Raw genomic sequence first — 12610 nt, 5'->3', positions numbered from 1 at the left:
GTCCCCGAGTGTGCAGCCTGGCCCCTCAAGGCAAACCTGGGAACCTCAGTGAGACTGCAGGAAACGCGTGAGTTCCACAAGCAGTAAAGAGACCATGCCCCGTCTGGCACTGCCATCAGGAGCGACCTAGGAGGAAGGGAGCGAGCCTGGTTAACTCCAGGCTGCCAACCCACATTCCAATTTCAACTCCTGGGCCTGTTGCAGGGCTGTGACCCCCTTTCTGCAGGTGACTTAAGCTTTTCAGGGCTTCCAGCATAGTGTAGGATAGTGCCCTTGGCACTGGATGATGACCCGCCAGGAAAGTGATTTAGGACCGAGCATCCTCTCCAGCCCTGTTTGCTGACTGCTGATACAACAATGGGGTTAGGGAAAAAAAAAAAAAAAAAGACAAACAAGAGTCCTTTTCACAGGCTGATCTCACTCCTGGGGGCTGTGAGGAAACAAGGGAATCTGGGAGAAAGCTTAGGGCCTGGCACTTCAAGAATGGGAGGAAGTGTGTACGGGCCAGGGGTTTTTGTGTTCTGGTGCTGGGTGGGACTGATCGTCTACTCTGGCATGCAATCAACAAACTCCTTGCCAAGTCACAGGGGCAGCAGGAGTCCAGCAAATTCATTATTTTTCTCCCAGTGTTTCCAGTTTTCTCTACTAAACCAACCTTTTACTTCCTTTTAAGACGAAGTCTCAGAACTGGGGCTGTGGCTGTCGGCAGAACGCTTGCTTGGGACATTCAATACTTGGCACCATTTAAAAGCAAGCTTGGTAGTGTATGTCTGTAATCCCAGCTCAGAAGGTAGTTAGGAGGATCAGAAGTTCAAGGCTCTCTGCTGTGACCTAGGAAATGCAAAGCTAGCCTGGGCTACTTGAGACCCTCATCTCAACTTAAAGAGACTAGAGAGATGGTTTAGCGGCTCAGACAGTTTGCTGATCTTTGAGGACCAGTCAGTTCTGGTGGCTTACAACTGTGTCTCCTTCCAGGGTATCTCAAGGCTCTCTCTGGCTTCTATGAGCAACACACACAAACATTAAAATAATACTAATAACAAGTGGAGAAACAGTTCAGCAGTTAAGAGCACTGGCTACTCTTCCAGAGGACCCAGGTTCAATTTCCAGCACCTATATGATGTTTGAAAACCATGTGTAACTCCAGTTCCAGGGTCCTCTCAAATTCAAGGAGAATCAAAGTTCTAGAGACACTGCCACTGGGAAGTTCTGGCTGGATCCTCTTACCCTTCACCCACCCTCAAGCGGCACACAGAGTGGGTGAATGGGGAAATGTGAGGGTGGGGGTAAGGTCCCTAGAGACCTCTTTCTAGGCTGGCCCAGAGGGCTGCTGGATTTGTTCATCTGCAGCTTGGAAGTTAGGAACACTTGACATTTTCATTCTGGTTCCAAAACCCTTCCACTCTAGAGCAGGAGACAGGGGTCACGCAAGGGTTCCTGGGAGTGGGGGTGAATATGTACACAAGTACAAAAACCTCAAGATTCTTATATATATATAAAAAAAAAACCCCGCACAAGCCAGGCAAGGCGGATTGTTCAGCATTCATGAGGCCATCCAAGGCTATAGTGAGACCCTGTCTCAAGAAAGGAGTATGAAAGCTGAAGGGCCAGGAGTTCAAGGGCATCCTCAGCCACATAGTTTCGGGTCAGCCTGAGCTACATGAAACCCTGTTTCAAAAACAAAAACGTAGCAAATCAGAACCTCAAGTTTATTACATTCTTTTATTTTTTATTTTATTTTTTTTCAGAACTGAGGACCGAACCCAGGGCTTTGCGCTTGCTAGGCAAGAGCTCTACCACTGAGCTAAATCCCCAACCCTTTACATTCTTTTAAAATGAAGATTTAGGGCTGGAGAGACAGCCCAGTGTTTAAGGGCTTCCAGAGTACCTGGGCTTAATTCCCAGGACCCACATAACAGCTCACAACCATCTATTATTCCAGTCCCAGGGGATCCCCACCATCTCCTGGCCTCTGTGGGCACTATGCATGAGGTACACAGACATACATGCAGGCAGAACACTTCATTTTATAAGGCCCAGCTGTGGTGACATATACAGATTCCAGCAGAGGCAGGCAGATCTCCAAGTTTGAGGCCAGCCTGGTCTACACAATGAGATGTGTCATATGCCTGAGTGTATGTATGTGCACTACCTGCACACTGATGTAAGAGGCCACTGGATTCCCTGAACCTGACTTTACAGGTGGTTGGTTATAGGACCCGATGGGGGTACTGGGGGGACTGAACCCAGGTCCTCTGCAAAAGCAGCAAACTCTCAGGTACTAAACCACCTCTCCAGCTCCATTTTTTTCCCTTTAAGGATGTAAACTTAGTTCCTTGCCAAAGACATTTGTAAACAAAAGGGAAGAGGGACCCCTCCCTGATCCCCTAAGAAGCTTGGATTAGCCTTGGACTTGCTGGAAAGGACAGGTCTAAACCATGAGGGGATGAAGGTAAGAATTCTCATGGTGCTAAAGAGTCACTTAGCTTTCCTCTCTCGCAGATTCCACTGTCTCAAGTGTTTGACATTTGGATACGTGACCGGCTGCTTTAGAGATACTGTTGAGATTCATGGCGCTTAAACTCATCTGTTACGTACACCGGCAAGGCGCTATGGTGCTTGCCCGTTATCCCAGAACTGGGGGAGGAAGCAGAGTGCCCCTCAGTTACATAGTGTGAGGCTACATGAGACCCCATCTAAACAACAAAACCACAAAAACAATAAAAACAGAAGTTGCAAGAAGATAAACAGAATGCCAAGGGTGGCAAACGCCACAAGGAAAGGGACTAGAGAACCAGGAGGCACTACAATTCACAACCGGATGTGAAGGGAGACTGCGGAGAGACCTGAAGCTTGAGCGAAGACCTGAAGGAACCGAAGAGGAAACCCTGTGATTATCCACAGGAAGAGCGTCCCTGGAGGTGGATGTGAGGATGCAGCTCACTGGTAGTGGGGGTGTGGCTCAGTGGTAGAGCACCAGTGGAGCTGTGGTCTCCACACATTCAGCACTGGTGGCAGGCTCTGCCGGAGAGGGGCTGTGCTACCTACGTCCTAGAGGCAGAGATAGGGTGGAGGGGCTTTAGGAGAGGAGACATTGCTTGCAAGAAGAAAGTAACAGGACCCCTGGGCTGGTCACAGCACTTTATTGAGGGACGGGGCTCCAACATCTGCACAGCTACAACCTGAGGACAGAGGGCAGAGTTGAGTGGTGAGCGGAGGGGCACGCCCCAGTCTTTCATACCCGATGCCCCTCTGGCTTAGGACTTTTGTTCCCCTTGGGCACCCTCTCCACCCCTACTCTAGATTCCAGACCCCCCCCCCCCAATGGTTGGCCAGTCAGCGTTTGGGAAGGGCCCTGGACCTGGCAGCTTTCAAAGGGAAGAAAGGCTACTGTGGGGTGAGCAGGTCAGAGGCACTGGCTCACAGGATGCCAGTCAGCCACACACGGAAGGGCCTCACTCACTGTATCTCGCGGAAGGCCCGCTTCTCCACCAGCTTCACTTTGTATTTGCGCTTGAACCTGGAGAAGGAGCAAACACGGTGAGGGTCCCTTATCTCAGAAAGTGTGTGTGTGGGGGTCTCCACCTCCCCTCCTTCCCACTGCAGCAGGTCTTACTTGGCTCGTTCCCGGGGCTCGATCATATTTCTCTTCTGGAAGCTCTTGAACCTGTCTCGGAGTATGTTACCTTCTGGCTGTGGAACAGAGGGCAGAGAGACTTCAGCAGGGTCTGGGAGGAAGAAGCCAGGCCCTGGACAGTGCTGGGGTCCAGAGGGAGCGCAGGACTGTACTGGAGTCACTGTGTGCTATCCTGGCTAGGCTCAGAGCACAAAGCCTAGGGCTGTGCCCCAGGGCCAGGCCAGGCCAGGCTCCAGATGTGCAGAGCTCGAGGAGACCCACCAGGACTGACACGAGACAGGCTGTGACAGAAGGCCTTCTGAGGGTCAGAGGCTCACACCAGAACCTCCCCACCCCACCCTGTGCCCTCAGACCCCAGGCAGTGGCCCAACCGGCGCAGCCCAGGGCAGCCATGGTGTCGCCCACAGCCCCAGAGGGCACGGGGAGCAAGGATGGTTATCATCACTGGGCACAGGGTCCGCACAGCACCCTGCCACCCTCAAGGAAAGTACCTTCAATGTCCTGAGTGAGCCCGACAACTCGGAGCTGAGCTGCACATCAATGTCAGGGTCCTGGTACCTGCAGAACACAGGGTTGAGGACATTCAGGGGTTTGTCACTGATGGGCCCAGGAAAGCCCCACAATGCAGCCTGGAGGCTCCACTTCCTGGAACCCCAGCCCGGGCCTCACTTGAGCCGCCCCAGCCTGCGGGGCTTGTCAGCCTCTGCCAGTCGCCGCAGGCGCCGCTGCTCCCTCCGCCGAGCCAGCTCTGCCAGCCTGCGCGCCACCTGGGCCTTGATCCCACGCAGCCTGAAGAGCTCCTGATGCTGAAGCCGGGCTGCCCGCAGTGCAGCCTGCTGCACCCGCCGCTTTCGAGCAGCCTTCTCCCGCCGCCGCTGCTGCTCTGTCTTCTTCTCCATCCTCTTCTCCGCACCGGCAGGGCCGGTGGGTGAGGTCTCATCGGCCCCGTCATCAGCCTCTGGCCGCTCAACGCTGCCTGGCTCCTCCTCGCCATCCGACTCCTCCAGCAGGCCCTCGCACATCTCCCGAAACACAGACTCCTAGGGAGCAGGGTGATCAGCAGGGGGGGTGGGGGAGACGGCAGCTGGGGTTACAGGCAGCGACAAATGGTGGATGGGGCTCACCTGGGTGGCAGCTTGCTCTGTGGTGGGCAGGGCCAGCTGTCGCTCCAGCTTTTCTGCCTCTTTCTCACGCTGCAGCTCCACCTCGTGGGCCTCTCGAAGCAGGGCCTGGGCAGGGGTGAGATTTCAGGGAGAATCTAGTGTCAAGACTGCCCTCCTGATCCCACCCCATGCCCGGGCCTCAGCAGTGGTCCCAGCCCATGGCTCCACCCTCTACACACACCCAGCGAAGACAGCCCAGCCACTCTCACCCCCACACCACGCTGGCTTCTGGTCAGATGGTCCGGTTCCTGAATAGGCAAGCTCCAGGGAGGGAAGCGAAGTGGGGCCTGAGCTAAGGGGACTGTGGGGGAGGGCTGATGGGAACCAGGACTCCGAACGGTGAAACCTGCACCTCGTTAGGCCAGATACCCACTGCACACCTACCTGGTGATCTTCAAAGGTTGGGTTGTAGGAAGCTCCCGCAGGAATCACCTCTACTGCAGGCACCTGGGAGGGCTTGATGTGGAGGCGTGGTGGCCGCTGCAGGAAGACAAGACCAGGGAGGTGGGGTGAGCTCCATGCCACAAACCATCAGTGTACCCCTAAAATGCCCACACTGAACCTTCAAGACCAGTGTGAGAATATTAAGAGATGGGACTGATAAAGTAGGCCTCAAGAGGACTGAAGTACTATTTGTTTGTTTGTTTGTTTTTCAAGAAAGGGTTTCTCCGTGTCTTGATGCCTGTCCTGGATCTCGCTCTGTAGACCAGGCTGGCCTCAAACTCAGAGATCCGTCTGGCTCTGCCTCCTGAGTGCTGCCTGCTCTGAAGTACTATTAAAGGCTTCACCCTGCACCCTTTTCTACACTCAGCCTTCCACCATGTAAGGACACAGACACCAGGCTCCCTCCCCTCGCAGGAGCAAAGGCACCATCAGTCTATCTCAGGGTTCCACTGTGGAGATATAAAGGGCCAGAAGCCAGAGATGGAGCTCTCCCACACAGGTGCCAGGGTGGAGGCTACAGGCTGGTCAGCCACTACAGGACCTCACACTCTGCACAGGGAACACCTGTCCTTGGGTGAGCAAGCTCCCCAGACACGGTTTTGCAGAGCTCTCCTACAACAAGCCACAAGACCACTGAGGGAGAGGGGCAGCATCCGATGGTCTACAAGCACTAGCATACTGCCACCTTGGCTGTGCTGTGGGCCTTCTGCTGTCTGTCACAGCAAGGACTGGGTGACAATTCTAATGCCCACGTGATCCAAAAGTCCCCAGAGGATACGAGGAACAGAAAATCCAGAGCCAACCAAGATCTGCCAATGGAAAACCTCAGGTGAACAGTGTTTACTACATCAAGCTTTCTTTGTTTTTGTTTTTTTTGAGACAGGGTTTCTCTGTGTAGCTTTGGAGTCTGTCCTGGAACTCACTCTGTAGCCCAGGCTGGCCTCGAACTCACAGAGATCCGCTTGGCTCTGCCTCCCGAGTGCAGGGATTAAAGGCGTGCGCCACCACTGCCCGGCTACATCAAGCTTTCTTGCCCACCCCCAACTAGTCTCCTCCCCAGTAGAGGCCCTATACTGAGTGGTGCCCTAGTACCCCAAATTCCCCCACCCCCGAGCCTACAAATTATGGGGATACTGCCCCCAACACACACACTGATCCAGGGCCCACTGCACACCCTTGGCTGCAGGAGTCTCTGGCCCTGTTCTGCCTATGGCTTTTCTCCAGCAATGGCTCCTGGCCTCCCTGAAGCCTGTCCCCTAACCTCTCATTTCCTGGAGACACACAACACATGGATACAAAGGATGAGGTTTCCTCCAGCTCCACAGCACCTGGCTCCTGGAAGCCAGGGTCCAGAGCTCAAGATGGTGGCCACAGATCAAACTCCAAGCCCCAGTGCCAGCAGTTTTCAGGCATTTCCTCTCTAACCTGCACCTCCCCGCTGTCCTAAGCAGGCTGTCACCCACATTCTACAGTTAGTGGAACGAATGGAGGCTCTGAAGTGAGGTCACCTTCCCAAGGTCAGTCACCATGGGAGCTAGGACAGGGACATGGGCCCCTAGGATGGCGGGCTGAGGCAGCTATGGAGACCACCGAGAGCTGCCCTCCCTACCCCACTGCCTGCCTGTGCGACCTTACCCTCACGCCTTTCTTCTTGGTCTGCTCCAGAAAAAACGTGTCCTGACCAACCAACGGCTTGTCCAGAGGGTCTAGGGGAGAGGACAGCAAATGCGGCAGGCTTTCTCCAGGGACCCTGCCAGCCCCTCCGCACCGCCAGAAATGACACTGACAGCAGGCGAGGGGAGAAGACGCTCAACCCCCCACGGCCTCCGGGAAGTGGGGGAGACTGAAGGCTGAGGGGGAGCTCCCACAAGCAGGAAGGGTGGCCCTGAGGATCTCAGACCCCACAGCGGAAGACTCTCACACCAACACCTGTGGCGCACGCCCTTGGATGCCACACTCTTAGACAGTGAGGACAACTGTCCAGGGCAGTCCCGCCCATCTGTAAGCGACAGCAGAATCACTCACTGTTTGGGTTCCAGAGGTCATAGAAGGGCCGCTCAATGATGTCCTGTAGGCCAGGTTTGGCCTTTGGTGCAGGAGGGCTGAGGAGCCGGGCCTGTGCCTTGCGCACCTCCCGGGGCAGCTCACCCTGCTTCGCCAGCTTCTCCCATAGCTCCTCCTTTCGTCTGAGCTTCTTGGCATTGGGGACCTGGTGTGCGAGGATGCTGGGTAAGGGGAGAGTGGCATCTGGTAAGGCAACAGCTGAGCAGTGGCCACCTCCTTCCAGGTGGGCTCTCCCTGCCTCAGCACCTTTCTCCTTGTGAACCGGCTCAACACACACTCATGTCCACTACTGCAGGCGGATCTGAGCATCCGGAACATGACACCTCCCCACACTCCAGCTCAGGGCAGCCTGGCCTGCTAGCCTCTCCTCTCCTAGGGCAGACACTAAGCTCCTATCACCTGCACACTGGAGCCTCTCTACCCAACGGCCCCTAGCTCGTCCAGGTTGCCCTTCTGCCTTGGTACCAGGAATGAATCCTCTAAGACACTCTCCAGAGACCCAGCTGCACCCTAACCTGCCCCCCTCAACTGTTTCCATCACCCCACCTTTCTGCAGAGTTTTCAGGACCCAGGGCTGGAGGAACTCACTCTTTGGGAGCAGGGATCTTAGAATGATTCTCAAGGGCAAGGTCAACCCGTAGGGGTTTCTGGAGACGCTGTGACTTCTTCTGGACCCAGGTCTTCTTCTTGCTCCGTTCTGCAACAGAGAGGAGTCCTCACCTTAGGCCTTCATAAATCAATCCCTGATTTCTGGTCAACTGGAGCCAGACGGATCTGGGTCCAAGCTAATCCAGCACGTACCCTAAGATTCCCAGACTCATCTTGTTCACCTACAGGAGAAGATCCCAGAGGCCCAGATCTGACCCACCCATGCCTAAGCCAGGAGGAGGCAGGCCTTGTGATCGAAATAAGTCCCCACAGACCCATCTCGAGGCACTCAGACACACAGCAGGGAAAGGCCTCAGAACTAACAGAGAAGAGGGCAAGCATCCAGGGACACTGAGACTCAGGGAGGACTTGCTGTACCCATCTCTCAGCACTGTGCTACCTATTTCCAAAGCCCATCAGGTAAAGCAAGAATTCTACTGCAGAACACACTAAGGAGGCCAAGCATGGTGGGGCACACCTGAATACTAAACTCTGGAGGCTAAGGCAGGGAGATTGAGTCTTTGGCCAGTCTGAGCTAAACAGAGAGAACCAAATTCCACAAATTAACAGGGGATGGGATGTAACAGTGGCAGAGCACCTGAGGAGCACACACAAGGCCCTGGGCTCTGTCCCAGCACTGCAAATAGTAATAAAAACAGCAGCAGCAAGATGCCATGAAAAACTGAGTGCCGGATGCAAGATGGTTCAGTGGCCAAGGCTCTTGCCACCATGTCTGGCAACCTGAGTTCAATCCCAGGAACCCACAGAATAGAAGAAGAACTGACTCCTACATGATGTTCTCTGACAACACTGTGTGTGGAACACGTGAGTACACACGCCCACACACACAATATAAATGTAAAAACAAAAACTAAATGCTAACTAACTTTGTAGCTTGAGCTAGGTGGTGGTGGCGGTGGCGCACGCCGATAATCCCAGCACCAGGAGGCAGAGTTCAAGGCCAGGCCTGGTCACAAAATGAGTTCCAGGACAGCCAGGGCTATTATACAGAGAAACCCTGTCTTGAAAAACCAAAACCAAACAAACAAAAAAAATCTTTGTAGCTTGGCCTGTTGGCTCCTATCTGTAATACAAGCACTTGGGAGGCTGAGGCAAGAGGATGTGAGTTCCACGACAGCCTGGGCTACACAGTGACCCTTCAGCTAGCCTGGGTACAGAATGAGACCTTGTTTCGAAACAAAAACAAAACCTAGAAATCACTAGGTTAAGCAAAAGTGAGCCAGACTCAAAAAGATAAACACCGTGTTTTCCCTTTGTCTAGAACCTAGATTTAAAACTACATGCACTGGCCTTTAATTCTGACAGAGACAGGAAGATTTTGGTGAGTTCAAGACCTGCCTGGTCCACACAGCAAGTTCCAGGCCAACAATACTGAATACTGAGACCTTGTGCCAAAAAAAATAAACCAAACCAAAACAACTCCCATGTGTGCCACAAAACTAGAAAGGGGACTGTGAGACAGGAAAGAGATAAGATAACTGAGTATGTCTAATAAGAAAGACGGGAGCTGGAGAGATGGTTCAGTAGTTATACCCACTTAGTGTTTGCAGATGACGGGGTGTGTGTGTGTGTGTCCAGCACTCCCAGAGAGGCTCACAACCATCTCTAACTCCAGTTCCAGGAGATCTGATGCTCTCTTTTGATCTCTGGGGGCACCAGGCACACATGTAGGCAAAACACTCATACACATAAATAAATCTAACAAACTTTTTAGAGGGAAAACAAAGGAGGGGGACTATCAGAAGGGAACCAGCTAGAGGAGATAGGGAGGGCAGAGGGTAAGGAAGTAAGTGAAAATACAGTATGGTGACATTAAAATGTCATGATAAAACCCATTTCTTTATATGCTAATGTAAAAATTAGTTGAAAAAGTCCCTGTGCCCCCAAGGAGCTTCCCTGGCTTCTCCTGACCTTGTCAAGGTTCTGTTTTCATTAACAGGAACCTCTGACTCACGTTGCAAATATTAAGTTGCCTATCTGTTGGTGAAACTCCCCCCCCCCCCGCCCCCCCAGCTTGCTCTGCAAAGCCACTGGCTATCCTGCTTGACCAGGTACCAGCTTGTTTTCAGTACCTGCTGAATCACTTTTGAGTGTTTTTCTGCCACACTGGTGAAAACCTCAATTACTCATCAAAGCAATCTCTAACTTGCCTTTGTCTTCGTGTCTCAGCAGGTCCAAACCCAAGCTCTAACGGAGCAAAGCCAGCTTGTCAAGACATGTTTCCTACCTACTGGCTAATGCAGATCCTCTCGTTCTCTTTGTTTTGAGACAGGGTCTCACTGTGTAGCCCTGGCTGTCCTCAAACTCTGATATTTGCCTAGCCATGTGTGAGGCCTGGATTCAATCTCTAGTACTGAGAAAACAAACAAACAACAAGAGAGAGGTTGCTTTTCTTAAGATAATCTCAAGCCTTCTCTCCACCCATTCAAGGTAATCCTTTATACTTAAGGTGGCTCCTTCTAACCTCTTATGGTAAAGCACACCTTTATTCCCAGCACTCAGGAGGCAGAGGCAAGCAGATCGATCTCTGAGTTTGAGGCCAGCCTGGTCTACATGGTGAGACTGTCTCAAAAAAATAAACAGGGGCTGGAGAGATGGCTCAGAGATTAAGAGCACTGACTGTTCTTCCAGAGGTCCTGAGTTCAATTCCCAGCACCCACATGGTGGCTCACAGCCATCTGTAATGAGATCTGGTGCCCTCTTCTGGCCTGCATGCATACATGCAGGCAGAACATTGTATACATAATAAATAAATATTAAGAAAAAGTAAAATACATTTTTTGTTGGTTTTCTTTCTATAGCCTGAACTTGCTATGTAGACCAGGCTGCTCTTAAACTGAGGCCATCCTCCTGCCTCTGCCTCCCAAGTGCTGGGACTACAGGCATGTGCCACCACATTCCCCTAAAATGCCTGTTTTTTAAATTATGTCACCAATATAGATCTTTTTTGTTTTGTTTTGTTTTTCGAGACAGGGTTTCTCTGTGTAGCTTTGCGCCTTTCCTGGAACTCACTTGGTAGTCCAGGCTGGCCTCGAACTCACAGAGATCCACCTGGCTCTGCCTCCCAGTGCTGGGATTAAAGGCGAGCGCCACCACCGCCCGGCACCAATATAGATCTTATGTGATGCAAGACTCACCCAAGATCACAAAAGCACTCCTTACCTTTTTTCTTGGATCCAGTGTCCACGAAGAAGAGCTTTTCATTTGGGGCCTCGGCCAACAAGCCACTGAAGGATAAAAATGCAGACCATTAGCTAAAATAATGCTGGGAAGACAACAGACCCTCCTAAGGTGGAGCCCAACTCTTTGGGTCCATTCCAACACCTCAAACCACGGGGTTCTTCTAGGCTACGTCTGGAGCTTTCACATTACATCACGTAGGATTCAAAACGTACCACGTTGGGATGCACGTACGTTATCCTCATTCACTTGAACTTCAAACTTTGTGGCACAAGGCTTTAATCCTAGCACTCGGGAGGCAGAGGAAACCGAGTTCGAGACCAGCCTACATACACTTGGCATGTCTACATATGTCTACATACTAAGTGCCAGGCCATCCAGAGCGGCCTAGCGAGGTCTTGTTTCAATTTTTTAAAGAAACCTAAAAGAAATTTAAACTTTGTTGGAACGTCTGCATACTTATTTGTTAAAGACGGTACTATTAAGTCTTCAACCCCGAGATCCCCGGAGCCGGAAGTACCCGGTCGGCCTGCACCAGGCCGCAATGAGCAAGACCAATCTACCGGAAGTCCCGCCCCACCTACCCGGTCGTGCGCTCCTGCAGTCGCACATCTTCTAGGAACTGGTCTACCTCTATCCCCAGCGGCTCCTCAGCGAGCCTCCTCCAGCCGCGCTTCTTGTTTCTGGGGCCCCGCCGCCGCCGCCTCAGAGCCGGGTCCACCGAGGTGGGCCGCAGCCCCAGGAAGCCAGAGTCCGCACGGCTTTTCGAGCCGCGCTTCTCACCGCCGCCGTTACTTCCCGCCGCCATCTTCTTAAAGGAAGAGCTCGGTCGCTTAAAACTCTGATATCCGGTTTGGAGTGTGCGCAACTCCCTGGGCGTAGATCATGACGCACTTCCTGTTGCGGCCATCTTGGTAAAGTGTAGTGTTAACGAAGAGGTGATGAAGGCCGTCTTGGTAAAGGATAAATGCTTCCTCTACCTATCTTTTTTCCTTCTTCTTAAAAACTTCTTTTTGGGGGTTGGGGATTTAGCTCAGTGGTAGAGCGCTTGCCTAGCGAGCGCAAGGCCCTGGATTCAGCTCCGGGGGAGAAAAAAAACCTTTTTTTTTTGAGATGAGGTCCCGTGAAGTCCAAGAAAGCCAAGAACTCGCTATGAACTACGAGATGACCTTGAATTCCTGATCGTTCTGCCTTCCCCTGATTAATGCCACCATACCAAACTCCTAGGTTTACAACTGGGACCTGCAGTTTCCAACTGGTGGAGAGTAGGTTATGTAGATTCTTGTTTCACACTCCGAGCAATATACCTTTCCCGATGTCCTGAAATTTTGCTCAAACTACTTGTTTTTAATTCTTTGACACATTTCACACGTGACTTGCCCATTTTCACTTCCCAATGCCCTCTCACAAACCTTTGCTACTCTTGCTGCGCCATGCTACTTCCCAAAAGGCC

General features: G+C 52.4%; 1 protein-coding gene and 1 non-coding gene across 3 annotated transcripts; both read right to left on the bottom strand.

The window, feature by feature from the left end:
• Positions 1 to 3124: 3124 nt before the first annotated feature.
• Positions 3125 to 11998, bottom strand: Nop53 (NOP53 ribosome biogenesis factor). 2 transcript variants are annotated; one of them, XM_059281329.1, is made up of 12 exons: positions 11742 to 11998; positions 11140 to 11204; positions 7897 to 8005; positions 7270 to 7469; positions 6880 to 6950; positions 5185 to 5280; positions 4762 to 4866; positions 4307 to 4677; positions 4129 to 4195; positions 3617 to 3693; positions 3464 to 3520; positions 3125 to 3182 (listed from the first exon to the last, which is right to left on the bottom strand). In XM_059281329.1, exons 1-12 carry the CDS (start codon positions 11963 to 11965, stop codon positions 3176 to 3178), a joined length of 1449 nt encoding a protein of 482 aa, XP_059137312.1. In that variant the 5' UTR covers positions 11966 to 11998; the 3' UTR covers positions 3125 to 3175. The 2 variants fall into 2 exon arrangements, with proteins under 2 accessions (XP_059137312.1, XP_059137323.1); XM_059281340.1 differs by lacking the exon at positions 3125 to 3182 and having other exon boundaries at positions 3460 to 3520.
• On the bottom strand, positions 3980 to 4088 carry LOC131903227 (small nucleolar RNA SNORD23). Its single transcript, XR_009377471.1, has one exon. It is a non-coding gene; the product is annotated as a small nucleolar RNA SNORD23 (small nucleolar RNA).
• Positions 11999 to 12610: the final 612 nt, after the last annotated feature.

The sequence above is a fragment of the Peromyscus eremicus genome, chromosome 1 (assembly GCF_949786415.1).
Source record: "Peromyscus eremicus chromosome 1, PerEre_H2_v1, whole genome shotgun sequence".
Lineage (NCBI taxonomy): Eukaryota > Metazoa > Chordata > Mammalia > Rodentia > Cricetidae > Peromyscus > Peromyscus eremicus.
This window is presented reverse-complemented; position numbering and strand designations above follow the sequence as displayed.

Bases quoted from the DNA above. Each gene is read 5' to 3' on its own strand.
- Nop53 (XM_059281329.1), bottom strand. From the start codon at position 11,965: ATGGCGGCGGGAAGTAACGGCGGCGGTGAGAAGCGCGGCTCGAAAAGC. The intron at 5,281-6,879 runs GTAAGGTCGCAC...GTCTTCCTGCAG, and splicing joins CCAAGAAGAAAGGCGTGAGG to CGGCCACCACGCCTCCACAT. The intron at 4,678-4,761 runs GTGAGCCCCATC...CCTGCTCCCTAG, and splicing joins CAGAGCAAGCTGCCACCCAG to GAGTCTGTGTTTCGGGAGAT.